Source organism: Leptosomus discolor, chromosome 7, assembly GCF_034619465.1.
Source record: "Leptosomus discolor isolate bLepDis1 chromosome 7, bLepDis1.hap2, whole genome shotgun sequence".
Taxonomy (NCBI): Eukaryota; Metazoa; Chordata; class Aves; order Leptosomiformes; family Leptosomidae; genus Leptosomus; species Leptosomus discolor.
In genome coordinates this window covers 31,134,732-31,147,739 of record NC_141397.1, presented here as the reverse complement: position 1 = coordinate 31,147,739, position 13,008 = coordinate 31,134,732, and the positions used below count along the sequence as shown (strand labels likewise).

At 41.8% G+C, this 13,008-nt stretch overlaps 1 protein-coding gene across 1 annotated transcript in view; it reads right to left on the bottom strand.

Annotated features, from left to right (window-relative positions):
- The window catches only part of HECW1 (HECT, C2 and WW domain containing E3 ubiquitin protein ligase 1), a 174,457-nt gene extending 161,839 nt beyond the window's left edge, over positions 1 to 12,618 (bottom strand). The window contains exon 1 of the mRNA XM_086467608.1: positions 12,291 to 12,618. Within this exon, the coding sequence (XP_086323734.1) occupies positions 12,291 to 12,579 (289 nt within the window). The 5' untranslated portion in view covers positions 12,580 to 12,618. The remainder of the gene's footprint in view (positions 1 to 12,290) is intronic.
- Between the last annotated feature and the right edge of the window lie 390 nt (positions 12,619 to 13,008).

Here is a 13,008-nt window from a genome sequence, read left to right as displayed (position 1 = left end):
GGAAGGACTGCAGAAAGCCCTCTCCTCCTTTTTGTTGGAAACGTGCAGGAAGCCTAGAAAAATAGGCTGAGAAAAAGGACCACCCTCCATCTGCACATCCAAGGTAGAAGAGCCCCAAAGGGAAGGAATAAACAAGGCAGTCTATGGTTACACCTGACAGGTGAGACCACGGGAAAGCTGGAATGAACTGCTCCCACTGAGTAGGATCTGCACACTGCCTCCTCCCACAGAGGCAAGAGACAGGGCTGTGCGGGAAGGACAGCGTCCAGAGCAAAGGGTCAGGTCGCAAAGCATCGGGGAAGAGATACACACACATGGAGCTAGTCATGCGCACACAGTTTATGGACAGCAGCCACTGATGACGTACAGGCTCAGGCAGTAGAAAGGATATTTTAATATGAGTTTATGGAGCTTTGCAATAGGCAGGTTAGCCCAAGTAGGAACAGCAGAGCCTTTAAGTATAAAAACGCTTTTGTAAATAAAACATTTACAAACATTATGATTTAGAAATCCAGTATGTAGATCCTTCTCATACCAGATATAAGTCCTGTCTGTCTCTCTTGAAAAGCTAGGTACGTCCCTCTTTCCAAAGAAATAAAACGTTTTTTTAGTCCAGTAGAAATTTACATTAGTTGGGATTTTTAAGCCAGACAAATTTCAGCTCTAGAAAAATACATGCTTGTCCAAAAGGGAAACCTTTCAGGTTTTGTAGGTATGTGTTTCTGGAAGGCAAAAGATAAGAAATAAATAACCCCTGGCAAGTTAAAAATAGCAGTAATTGAAACTGGTCAGGCGGTTGGAATGTATGAATAAGCCTGATCGACTCGTTTTAGTTGGCAGGTGATACTATTCCAGGCTTTTCCCCGAACATGGACATTATGTATGTAGCACACTGACAAAGGAAATTGTGCATGTGAAATACACAGCACTACATATACGTGTACATACATTTATCAACATTCATACCATATGTAAGTGAATAGACAATATGGTATGTTAAAAGAAAGAGTATTTACAAAGGAAAACAAATTGTATTTCATATTTCTATTGAGAATCCCTATAGTAAAGGAACTGACCTTAAAAACATGTTGCATCTTAATTCCCGAAGGTAAATGGTGAAATGCTTTGTTTCACCTCTGCACAAAGTGAAAGGCAGGGTTAATGCTGCTCCCTTTCATATATTTCAGCCAGCAGCTAATGGCTTTTGACATTTTTCCAATGAAGCACTGTAAGGCATCTCCCTCCCCCTATTTTTGAAATGAGATTAACCTTTAAACTAGCTCTCTGCTTAGCTAGCAATCCACTGCACAGCCTGGGTTTGGCCCCACTTGGCCAAAAAGCAAACACTTTGCGGTTGCTCTCAGATCTGCGGCTTCATTTCCCTGGATGGTAAACAGCTAACCAAGGAAAGTGTCCAATGAGGGAGTATTCGTGATCTGTCACTCTTTGAACACCATCAGGCGGTCCTGGAGCTGGAGACTGGGATGGTGAGGGCATCTAAGACAGGGAGCCAGTGGACATTGCTCTCTGCCTGCCCTGCTCTGGGGCACACAGAGGCACCAGCTTCCTCTTGCTGGTGAGAGGGAAAGCAGCTGCAGACCTGCAAAGCTGGGACAGGAGCAGCAGCGATCAGACCTCCCACATCTCACACTGTCCCTAGAGGAAATGGAGGTGGTGATGCACGACTAGGCGCCAGGCAGCCGGGGCCTGAGCAGCAGCCCGAGGGATCAAGGCACGCTGGAGGCAAACATTAGCAAGTGCTTTGGGAACCAGCAGCAATTCTGATGGACTGCTTGTCCTCGCTGAACCAGATCCCTCCAAGCACAGCCTTTTACTGCTAAAAATATTCTGCGCTATCACTTCCATGCTGAGCAATCCCAATATACTTCACAAGCACTATATATAGAGAGATAAAGAACGATGGCCAAAGAAAGCTATCTTTCAGATGAAAGACAGTAACCAATTGACAAAAAGCACACTGTTCTTCAGAGGAATTAGGAAAAACGTTGATAAAGACCACCCCTCAAAAAGATCTGTAAAGAACATAATGGGGACTTCAAGTGCTGCCAGCAGCCTACACTGAACAGACAGGACCTTGGTATTTGAAAGCCTGGCTGAAATTCCCACAGAGAAGCAAACAGACAGTCAATGTATCTTCCTCAGAAGGACTGATGGAGTTCAAATTACAGATAGCTGAGTGACTCTTTTGGTCAGTATCGTTTTACTTAAGAAGCAGAAATGAAAAACCTACTCCCCTTTCTCAAACAGTAGCTTGCTGACATGTAAGATCAGCCTATCTTTCCACATTCTCCATGATTTAACAACTACAAAGTTTAGAATAACCTGGGCTACCTTCAAAGCAGCAAATAATTAACATGAGACAAGAACACAATGTCAGACAGATGCCTGAACTTGGTACACTATTCCAGACTCTTAACCCCCACTAACTTGATTTAGCACTACACATTTTAACACTTGCTTTCTATAAACTTAATGCAATTATGGCATAAAAATAGAAGCTACATTTTGTGCCTTGAGCTCTTATGAATAAGAAATGCTGTACTCCTGAAATTACAGAAGGACTTGTATTCTTTAGCTGAACAAATTTGCTTTAGCTTGAAATTTAAAAGCGCTTTTGGCCAATATGCAAGTCTGTACTATAATGACATATGAAAATAGTTAGCAAAATGCTTTAAAAAAAAAAAAAATCATTTGCTGTACAAAGAGGCCAAGCTGTGGTTGATCTGTTTTGCAATTTCTACAGAAAGCTGCAGAAAAGGGACATTGTAAAGCACAGAATATTAATAAAATAAAATTATTTTGCAAGACAATACAAGCGTAAGCTATGGATAAGCTGCCTATTTCTGATGCTTCTTCTCTTACCACCCTGTTTATCACTTGAAAAACAACATGAAACAATGACAACAGACTCTACAATTCACAAGTGCAGCTTGTAGTGAGGTGTGTCAGGCCATGCCAGTGTTTCCTTTTGCAACCTTTAGCATTGTAAAACCTAGCCCCTGGAAACCATGCTTCCAAAGAGTTGTACAAGTGGTCATCATTCTGCAGGAGAGAAACTATTAATGAGAAATGTATGCAGAAGATGCAGATACCAATTTCTTATTTACAAAGATAGCATAGTTAAAAAAAAATTCACAAATAATAGTTGTCATTACAGGAGTTGATAGGAACGTTTTCACTGACTTCAGCAGCTACAGATCCAGCTGTAACATGGATCGAAACTTCACTGTTTCTTAATTTGCCAGCTTCTGCTGCAGACAATGAATATACCACAATTTACAGTTATCCTCCCTCCTTCTACAGCTTCTTAAGGAGAAGAGTTCTGGAAAACAAGGGCCTAACCCTTCATCAGTGCTGAAAGCTCAGTCTGTATCTAAGAGCTATGCATGTGCTTTGTTTCAAGTATATGAATGGTTGCATTTTAACACCACAAAAATTACCCCCTACCCAGTTAAAGAGGAGTAAATTGGGAGGGAGAAAATGTGATCAATGAGTGGAGAACAGCAGTGAGAGGAAGACACGGCAAGAGAAAGACCTAAGGAAAGTACGGATATAAAAGAGCATCAACTGCAATAAAACAGGGATAGAGTTGGCAAAGTTGCAACAATTCTCGGTCACAGAGGGCAGTCTTCTGCCCTAAGTAAAACTGCTCCAGGCACACAGAAAGTCAGGCATGGTAGGTTAAAAACCTCAACCACCTAATCTGAAGCAGAAGGAATTACACATAAAACCCAAAGGACACCTGTCATCCACTCCCAAAATCAAGGAGTTAAAACTTTCAGCAAAACACTTTCACCTTTGAACACACAGCTTGTTTTCAGAGCCACGTATGGCATTATCCTGTACCCCTCCAGATTACTGCTGGGAGATATCATTCTGGTCTTTCATGACACCGATACCAATTAAAAAAGCAAACAAGACTGCCAATTACGGAGATCCTACTAAATCTTAGGGCTGATATGCCTATGGGTTTTCAGAAGGCTGATATGCCTATGGGTTTTCAGAAGGCTGATATGCCTATGGGTTTTCAGAAGGCTGATATGCCTATGGGTTTTCAGAAGGCTCTGGATGAACTGTGGATCCAGTCCTTCCCTCCTTGCACTTGAGCTAACCTCACTGAGTCTGAGCTCTATCACTTGAGGGACTTCCCTCTCCTTCCCTGCAACAGTGGAGCCTCTGGCTAAAAGCAGAGCTGATGGCAATGGGCCCTATTCTTCTGTGGTATCCTAAAGGGATGGTTGTGCTCCAGCACAAACCATCACTCATCTACTACTCTCCAGTAACCACAAATCTGCTGCTGCAAAAGACAAAGCGAAGAGCTGAGTGCTGGGGCTCAGCAATAACAACTTGTAGGGGCTAAAAAACCTACAGCAGATGTTAGGTTGCAGTGAGACAGCCATCTGTCTAGTAATACTGGTGCCATTTGGTTCTGCATACACTTAAAAGTGTGATAGTATCCACACAGCTCTCATTGCTACTTCAGCTATGCCTGTCCCAGCTACAGTCTTCTGCTTTAAAGTTCCTGCACTTCCAGAGTTATTCTCACCACTGCGGCAGATGGCCCGCATCTGAGTTTTAGTACAGCAACAGCTATACTTCAGCTATGCATTGCACAAACTTCTCCACAATTAACGACACCCAGCTCGCACGCAGAACTGAAGATGGGAGGGAGGAATCCAAAGATGATCACGACTGCCTCAGTGCCTGCTGAAAAACTGAAAATACATAATGTGTGGTAAGGTATAACATGGAAGAGTGTTGTTTGCTTGGTTTTAATATAACAGCTCCAAAGTTCTCGCAGTCAGTGGAAGCCTCCCTGTTGATTACAGTGCAATTTGGAAAATGAGAATTAGGAAAAAACAGTGTACCCATGAAATTTGCTAGAAGATACTAGAATAAGAGATGCTGCAGGCCCAGGGCAGTATAAAGACATAATATAAAGGGACATAGGAAGATCTGAAATGTGAACAAGGATGACACTTGTCCAGGTTAACAACATTCATTAAATAAGGGGGAAATAATTTGCAGTATTTGAAAAATGGGCTTTTAGCAATGTTGAAAGATGTAACAGCAGTAAATTAGAGAGGCATTTGTGATCTGATACAGCGGCAGAAAAAACCACCCCAAACATAACTCAGATGCATGCACTGAAGCACCATGGTGTAAAGAATCTCTTGGGAATCTGGAGTGATTTTATCTGAAAAATGGTATTCAATTATGAGCTTATTACAAAGTCAAAGATCTCCAGTGAAGAAAAAAATGTCTTTAGGGCTGGAGAGATCAATGGATGAGAAAGATTACAAAAGCTAAATGCATACACAGTCATTACAGTAGTTGTGAAAGGCAGCATGGGAATATTCTGGTGTTATGAACAGCGTGTTTAAGTGTTATAAACACTAAGGAGCAGGAATGATTTACTTTCATTTAGAAAACTACAAGAAGAGAAACATGTGCTGAACCTTCAAAATCCACATGGCTAGCTTGACAACCTCTACAGAACAAATCTTTCTGCTTTAAGTCTTATTCTGCCAAGAATTTTGTTTGTGCTGTCCACTGTTTGTGCCGTGATTGATTTTACCCCATCAATTATCTGAATGTGGTGCATGGCTTATGCTGCTTTTACAGGATTGAGGCCAAAACCTGGCTTTTGGTGCACCAGTATCCCCCACTGACTGATTTCTTCAGAAACGCTTTAGTGGGTGATCATTACTGGCTTCATTATCACTCCGGGCTATACAATAATAAGGGCCCTCCTTGCACAATGCAGAGGCAGTTTTATCCACAGGTATAAGGACCCTGGAAGTCACTGAGAAGGCAAGAAGCTGCTGTACTCCCTGTCTGCATTATTCCCCTTTCCTGATATTCAGGATGCCAATTGAAGTAGAAAACTCTTTTCCACCTATTCACCTGGGAAGAGGTTCATAATACCATAGCTGTTATTTTCTGGTGAAATACTAAATGAAAGCAGGAATCTTTTGGCACACAGTAAATACCTGTACCACACATAAAAGATATTTAAGGAAAAGAACTGGCAACCTACATGCTGCTTTAGCATGACTTCCCTAAAAGACCATAAAACACACCACCACTGCACTAACGCCTCTACAGAAGGTTTTTGGTGCACTGCCACTAACAATGTTAAGACCACAGGAATGACAGTGGTGAACCTTGGAAGCACTGAAAGGAGGAATGGGTGAGAAGCCACACTGTTGGGAATGTTCAGAGACCCCTGCATTTAAGGATTGCCTGTCTCTACTTGTAAAGGGGTGAAACAGAGGCAAAAGCTAATTCTGTTTATGCCACACTTGGTGGGTCTGGAAAGGGCATATCTGGAAAGGGCATATCCAGAAAGGGCATATCCTGGTTTCTCCTGGCTGAAGTGGTCCACCAGATACAGAACTGGGAAAGGCAAAAAGTGACTCAGCCTGATAAGAGAAGTCACTCCCACTGGAACAAAGAGCAGCCAGGTAAAGGCAAGCCAGGTTGGAACAAAAAACTGGTACCACTGCACTAATACATCTGCCAAGGCCTATGATACCCAATACTCTCCCTGTTCAGCATTTGTGCAGGTTTTCTATCAAGTTATTTGGGGGGGGTGGTGGGGGTTTTTTGTTTGTTTTTACGACAGGTTTGCTCCTCTGACACTTTTTGTTCCTGAAATAAAATAGTGCTGTGCTTGTTGAAAGCTGTCTGTTGATGTTTCACAGAGAGCGCAGAATTGCAGGTGTTGAACAAAACTTGACCAGCCAGCCACAGCCACCATCCCCAGCCTGGCAAGAGATCCAACTACAAGATGACCTACTGAGAAGCCCTAAGACCAGAGTGAGGTTCTCTTCCAAAGGCCATAAAAGGACTGGGAAAATGGGTTACCCCAGGACACAGCAAATCCAAACATCAACAAAATTCACTCTAAGCAGGCACACTGTGAAGAGTTTTGTTTTACAGATCGCTGTATCTGAAGCAAAGAAGTGGAGCAACCATCCAAGCACACAGAGACAGCCTGAATGGGGGATTAGAGCTGTAGTGCAGGGACCCACAACTCCTAGCCTTATATGCACATTACTGTTTCTAACATTTCGCATCTCTGCTGGCAACATGTGACACTTTCTGTTTGTATGCATTGGATGTTTGGTAGAATAGCTGTACAAACAAGTTCTGATCCAAGTCTGATGGCAAGAAGAATGTAGATCTTCCCACTTGCCTCAGCGGGCAATACAGCAAGGCCCTCTAAAGGGGGGCCTAAAATCAACCTGGAAGGTGTTTCAACAAATGTTTAAATGTCTATTAACCAGTAACTTTAAAAGTTCAATTTGTCAGATTATGGTGACTTGCCTTTTTGGGAGAGAAATAACGTCAAAGGCTGAAACAGAGGAGGGAAATGTGCTGTTTTAAAGCTAAAGTTTAGTCACTAATTGGGTCAAGACATTTCTACTTACGTAAATTTGAGAGGAAGTACTCTGTCAAAAGCCAAAAATGGACAGGAAATTGGACCCTACAAGATCTGTGTATGAAGAAACTTTTAATAGCCTTTAATAATGTTTTGCTTTCCCATAAAGAAATGCTGAAAGAAAAAAGCCTACTGCATATGCCTAAGAAAAGTATAATGTTAGCCCTGATAAATTCCCAACATCAGCACGCACAGACACTGGAGCAAACTATTCTTTCAAAAGTCTGGCTTCGACATTTCTCATTAGCTACTCTACAGCAGATACAGAGGTGATGACAGAAGTGAAATCTAGTAGCGACTAAAATGCTACTGCAGTAATTGTAAGACAGCTCTTTATCTACAGGCAGCTGCCAGAAGTCCATATTAATTTATCTAAGAGGCTTCATACTGTAGCAAATGGTGATAGTATATAAGATAACAGAGAAAGACAACTGAGACAAATAACTGCAAATATTCTGTCTCACAGTAGCCACTAAATGGGAGTTCTTTTTAAAAATATATACAAACACACTGTCTTTGTTATTCACAAAACTTAGTTTCATTTTTTTCCCCCCAATGTGCATTTTCTTTACATATAGCTTTTCTACAAAGAAAATTCAAATCCCAGAGCTTTTCAATAGCTACAGAGCTGTGTTATGTTCATATTTCTCAGAGAACTCTTTTTAAGTATTTATGTGTATTTTTGCTTGTGGATATGTTTCCAAAAGACTGCTGACGTTCATAATACCATAGTTCTCCTGAGGAAAGGCAGATGTGTATCTCAGGTGAGTTGTTACAGAATTTAGAGGTTTGTCTGCACAGCTCAGAGCTGATATATAGGGGAAGTCAGAACATCTCTAGAGTTCAAGCTTAGCAGGAATGAAATGTAATTCCCACTCCTGAAGGCACAGTATGCCTTAAACACCTAGAAAGGCTTGTCTTCCAATTCCCATACTTTTTGTCATCTTACCATGGCTAATCTTAAAATGTACAGAAGCAATAACATCTATATTTTAACAGAGTCAACATTTTCTGTTCTCCCTTCAACATGGAGTTTTTCTACAGCCCTTCATCAAAATCGCATGTGTATGGATGTTTTCATGCAGCTACAGGGTGGATATACCCAATGCTATTTTTTGCCACTAGACAAATAACCACCATTTTTTACGCTGTTTTACAAGAGATTGGCTGCCTAACCTGTTTTCTGAACCCATAAGCAAAAGTAAACTCTAATAACCAATTCTAAATCCAGATTTTACCGGCTTCTGCAAAGACTGTTTCCCGGCTGGCCACCCTTAGGAACGTGCACATGGATTGAAGAGGAGAAAAACAGATACCTTGTGATAAAAGGAGCTGTGGCATCCTTCCATGAGGAGCCAGCAGCCAGAATTTCCATACACAGTGGACTCCCTTAAATCTTCTTTCAGGCTACTTTAGCCTTTGAATAGCATCCCAAAATGCCCTATGGTACCAAAACATATGACTACATCACTTTTACTCTTTTTCTTTTGGAAGCCTTTTATACCATCTATACTTCCCCAGTCTTGGAACATCTTTGATCTGAAGCCTGCAGTTTACTGTGTATGTTCAAAGCTTTAGTGATGGCAGTGGTGGTGAGAACAAACTAAGTTTTATGCATTTCAAAGCCAACACTCATATAAAATTATTTGGAGACATTTCCTAGAATACTACAATGGCAATGATTAAACTCCTCCAAGGCGAGAACTGCCTTCTGCTTTTATACAGGCCCTTCCTGGGATACTCAGGAGCTCCCACAAAACAAATAACAAATACCAACTCTAATGCTTTCACACCAAATTTTAAAGAAAATCCAAACTACGCTGCCTGGTACCTCAAGGACGCAAAAAAATTCTCATTGTTCTCACGACTCACTACAATATTAAATAATGTTACATTCAAACCTTTCAGCTCAAATTTCACTAACCCAAACAACCACAGAAAGGACTGGGCTGTATCCACAAGTTGGCTTTGAGACAAACACTAGAATGACCAGCAGAAATGGTTAACAGTGCTGTCATGCAAGTAGCAATAATAGGCTTGAACACTAATCCTCTATTGAGCAGACTGGGAAAAGCTCATAGTTTCTTCAGTTCTCTTGTTCCAGAGTCTAGCTGCTAATCCAAAACATAGTCATACATCAGTTTACACAGTGAAGGTCACACCCACAAGGCCAGGAACATTCCCTCTCTAAACAGGAGTGCAGGTTCATAAAACCCAGGCAAATGCACACACAAATCTAAGCCATTCGGGATGTCTGGATCTCCTGCCCCTATGGATTTGTCACACATATCGAATACAGGATGCATTTTATTTCAGGTCAAAAGCATGATTTTGTAATGACCCTTCCAATTGTCCCCACTCTGTCACCACCAGACAACGTGGTGATCTTTGGGCACATGAACTTGATTCTGTCCCGACAAAGCTAAACTGAAAGATGCACTAAACAATTGAAGGGCATTCAGTCTGCCAGACTGAGACTCTTCGAAAGCCAAGCTCCTGACACACACTCAGCAAATGTTTGCTTCTACACACCCATCCCACTGGTTCCCCCTACTTTGTTAATGTGAATATAACCATAGTGCTAGTTACCTTCCCAGATTCCAAGTGTTTTCCACGGAAAACTAACACCAAAAACCAAGTGATCTTCAGTCTCCCATACTCTTTCTTTAAGCGAACCAAAACAGCAAAGCTCACCTTGCATCAGGTTTTGGGAGGGGAGGAGTTGGAAGAGGGCAAGGGAAGAGAAAAAAGGAATGAAGTGTGCTCCTACCTGATATTTCCTCAGTTATTTAGATTTGGAACCTGAGAGGCTGGAGACAAAACACCTTCAAAGACACCAAAGGTCAACTGTTGGTTTCTTGGGGACCGGACACAGTACTCATTTTTCATCTGGCAGCGGTGTTCCTTGGAACAAGCCGCTGACTATTGCCATTAACACCAGGCATTCAGCCAGCAGGGGCAAAGATACACTTCACGATTTGCACTTCTAATTTACTGGGGTGTCTGGAGCAACATCCTGTTTGATATGGTAAATTAAGCAGAAATAGCAGGGTGAATTTTTCTTTTGCTCAGTTACACCTCTATGTGTTCAGGTCATCTACAAAAAGTATTTAGAGTGTGTGTTCACAGCCCTTGATACAGCGTCTGAGCTATGAATGAACTTGTTCAGCCAGGTTTCAACGTGAAACAGCTCTATGCACTTTCCATTGACTCCAGACCACCAGAAGGTTTGCTTTCCCTCTTTTTACTGAAGCAATACAGTCCTTCATGAGTTGCTTATGCTACTGCAGAATAGGCTTAGAGTATTTCTTAGTGCCTAGTACTGGGGGCTGCTGTGTCTTCTCATCTGCAAGTTTAACTGTAAACACAAGTAATTCTGTTTAAGGCTAACAAACCAGACTGCTTTCAGAGCATCTGTTTTAAATCCAGTCCCTGCTTCTTTCCTAAAAGATCTTAAATTTCAGAAGCCTACTTTTATTTTCAAAGCAGGGTATTTTATAAGGTTACTCACAGGAACAAGTACTGCAGCCTGGCTTACTGTAACCCCCACTCCTTTCATCCATGTCTTAAAGAGCCACCCTCCTGTTTCCCCTTCTCCTAGTCTCTCCAATACCCTGAACTCATTTTCCAGTTCCTAACACTGTGCCACCAGGGTGGTTCTACAGGCTCAGACCTCTCATCCAGTACCTTCTCACACCTCCTGCGTTGCCAATATCTGCATTCCCAACATCCTCAGCCTTCTGGTTGTATCCATTGAAGCATTTAAGTAACACCGTAGCTCCCTGCGATGCCCCTTGTGATTGCTCCAGAAGCCCGACTCACAACATCATACCTTTAACTGGTTTTGGTTTGCCATCTAGGCAAGACGAAACAGTGCTATTGGAACTAAAACACCTACTTAGTGCTAGGCACACTTATCCAAACAGGTAAGGGCCGCGTTTTACCAACACTTCCCTTTGTGAGGGCATCAATTTGAGTCTGTCTTCTTTACGAAGTCACCGGTTTTCAGGAAACATTTAAGAACTTCACATTTTTAGGACCTCTAATCCATAGAGGAATGTGTCTGAAACTGATCCACCATGTTCAAAACTTACCACAGGGCAAAGAGTTAACACGGACTTCAGTCTAGGCAGCAGTAGTATCTCCATAGGAACAAACCAGGTCAAAAAAATGCTAATTTTATACTGAAGTGAAACAATCAGGTAAAAGTGGATTGAAACCATTTATTACTCTTATGTGGGGCTGGATTTACTAGATAGAAATGCCAAAAATATGCTAATGTACATGGCTGAATACAGCTTCCAAAACACGAAAAAAAAAGAAAAAAGAAAAACTTTCTGGGACAAATCCAGACTGCCTCACTCTATAATTATTGTTCATATCAAAATACCCTTTGGCTATACAGAAAAAGTCATTCTGTTTCATGAGGTTTTGAAATGATCCATATCCTTGTAAAACCTCTCATCTGTCACAGATTACTCAAGGATTCAGAAGAGGAAACCCTGAAAATATTATGCTGTCTTTATATAGGAGGTATTTTCCCCAAAATCCAAATGGCTTTAAAATGAAAATATCTTGACATTTCAAGAAACAATCAACAGAAACCCCTCTCATATCTCTGCTGAAGAAAGTGAGCACCAGGACTGCAACCAGCAATTCAGGAGCAGAGGAAAAAATATCTTGTTATATATAAACCCACTTAAAGACTACACTTAACAGAGCTTTATCAGCTCGTTATTACTGTTAGCCCACACTACCCTAAGGCTTACAAGTAAAAAAAGCAGCAAGAAACCCCAAAGGGGAAGAGGTAAGGGGACCTTACCTATGAGATACATGCCAATCCAGTCCCCTGCATCCACTTCCTCCTTTATATCCCAGTATATCACGAGGTCCTGCGAATGCCCAATGGAGTAGTAGGAGCTGCTGACCATCAGGGTAGACCGGCTGTCTGAAGTGACAAGGTCTGTGTCACTGGTAGACCTAGGAATGGTGACCGTCTCATGGGAATTGTTCCTGATGTCCATGTTATGGAACTGGTCAGGGTTATAGCTGTATCTGAGAGGCTCTTTGCACCGGCGCCGATTTTGTGAGTTCCTAGATGGAGACGCCATGGCTGCCAGGCCCAGGAATCTGTTTTGGTACAGATTCTGCAAAGAAAAAAAGAAAGGATAGTATTTACAGTATTATTTGTTTTTCAGTGATGTCAAAGCTCAGGAAAAGTAGTGCATCAAAATAAGAAAGTAGCAGATCTTTTTCGATTTGGCATTGCAAAAAAGAGGCATGAAGAGGTGTAGCAGGAAACACAGTGCTAACTCAGGTCCTACTCCATAGTTCTTACCATGAAAGCAAGTGTAAGAGCAAGCCTTGCACCACCAAGCTCAGCCACAACTGGCACTGTGTGAGGAAATTAGTCATCACTGGCTTCCTCCACTGTAACGCATGCATCCAGACACAAACATCGCAACTACCCAACTGCTAGAGCAGTATTCTCTTTGAACATCAGAAGACAGTCTTCCCACTTTTGACACCCGCAGTTAAGG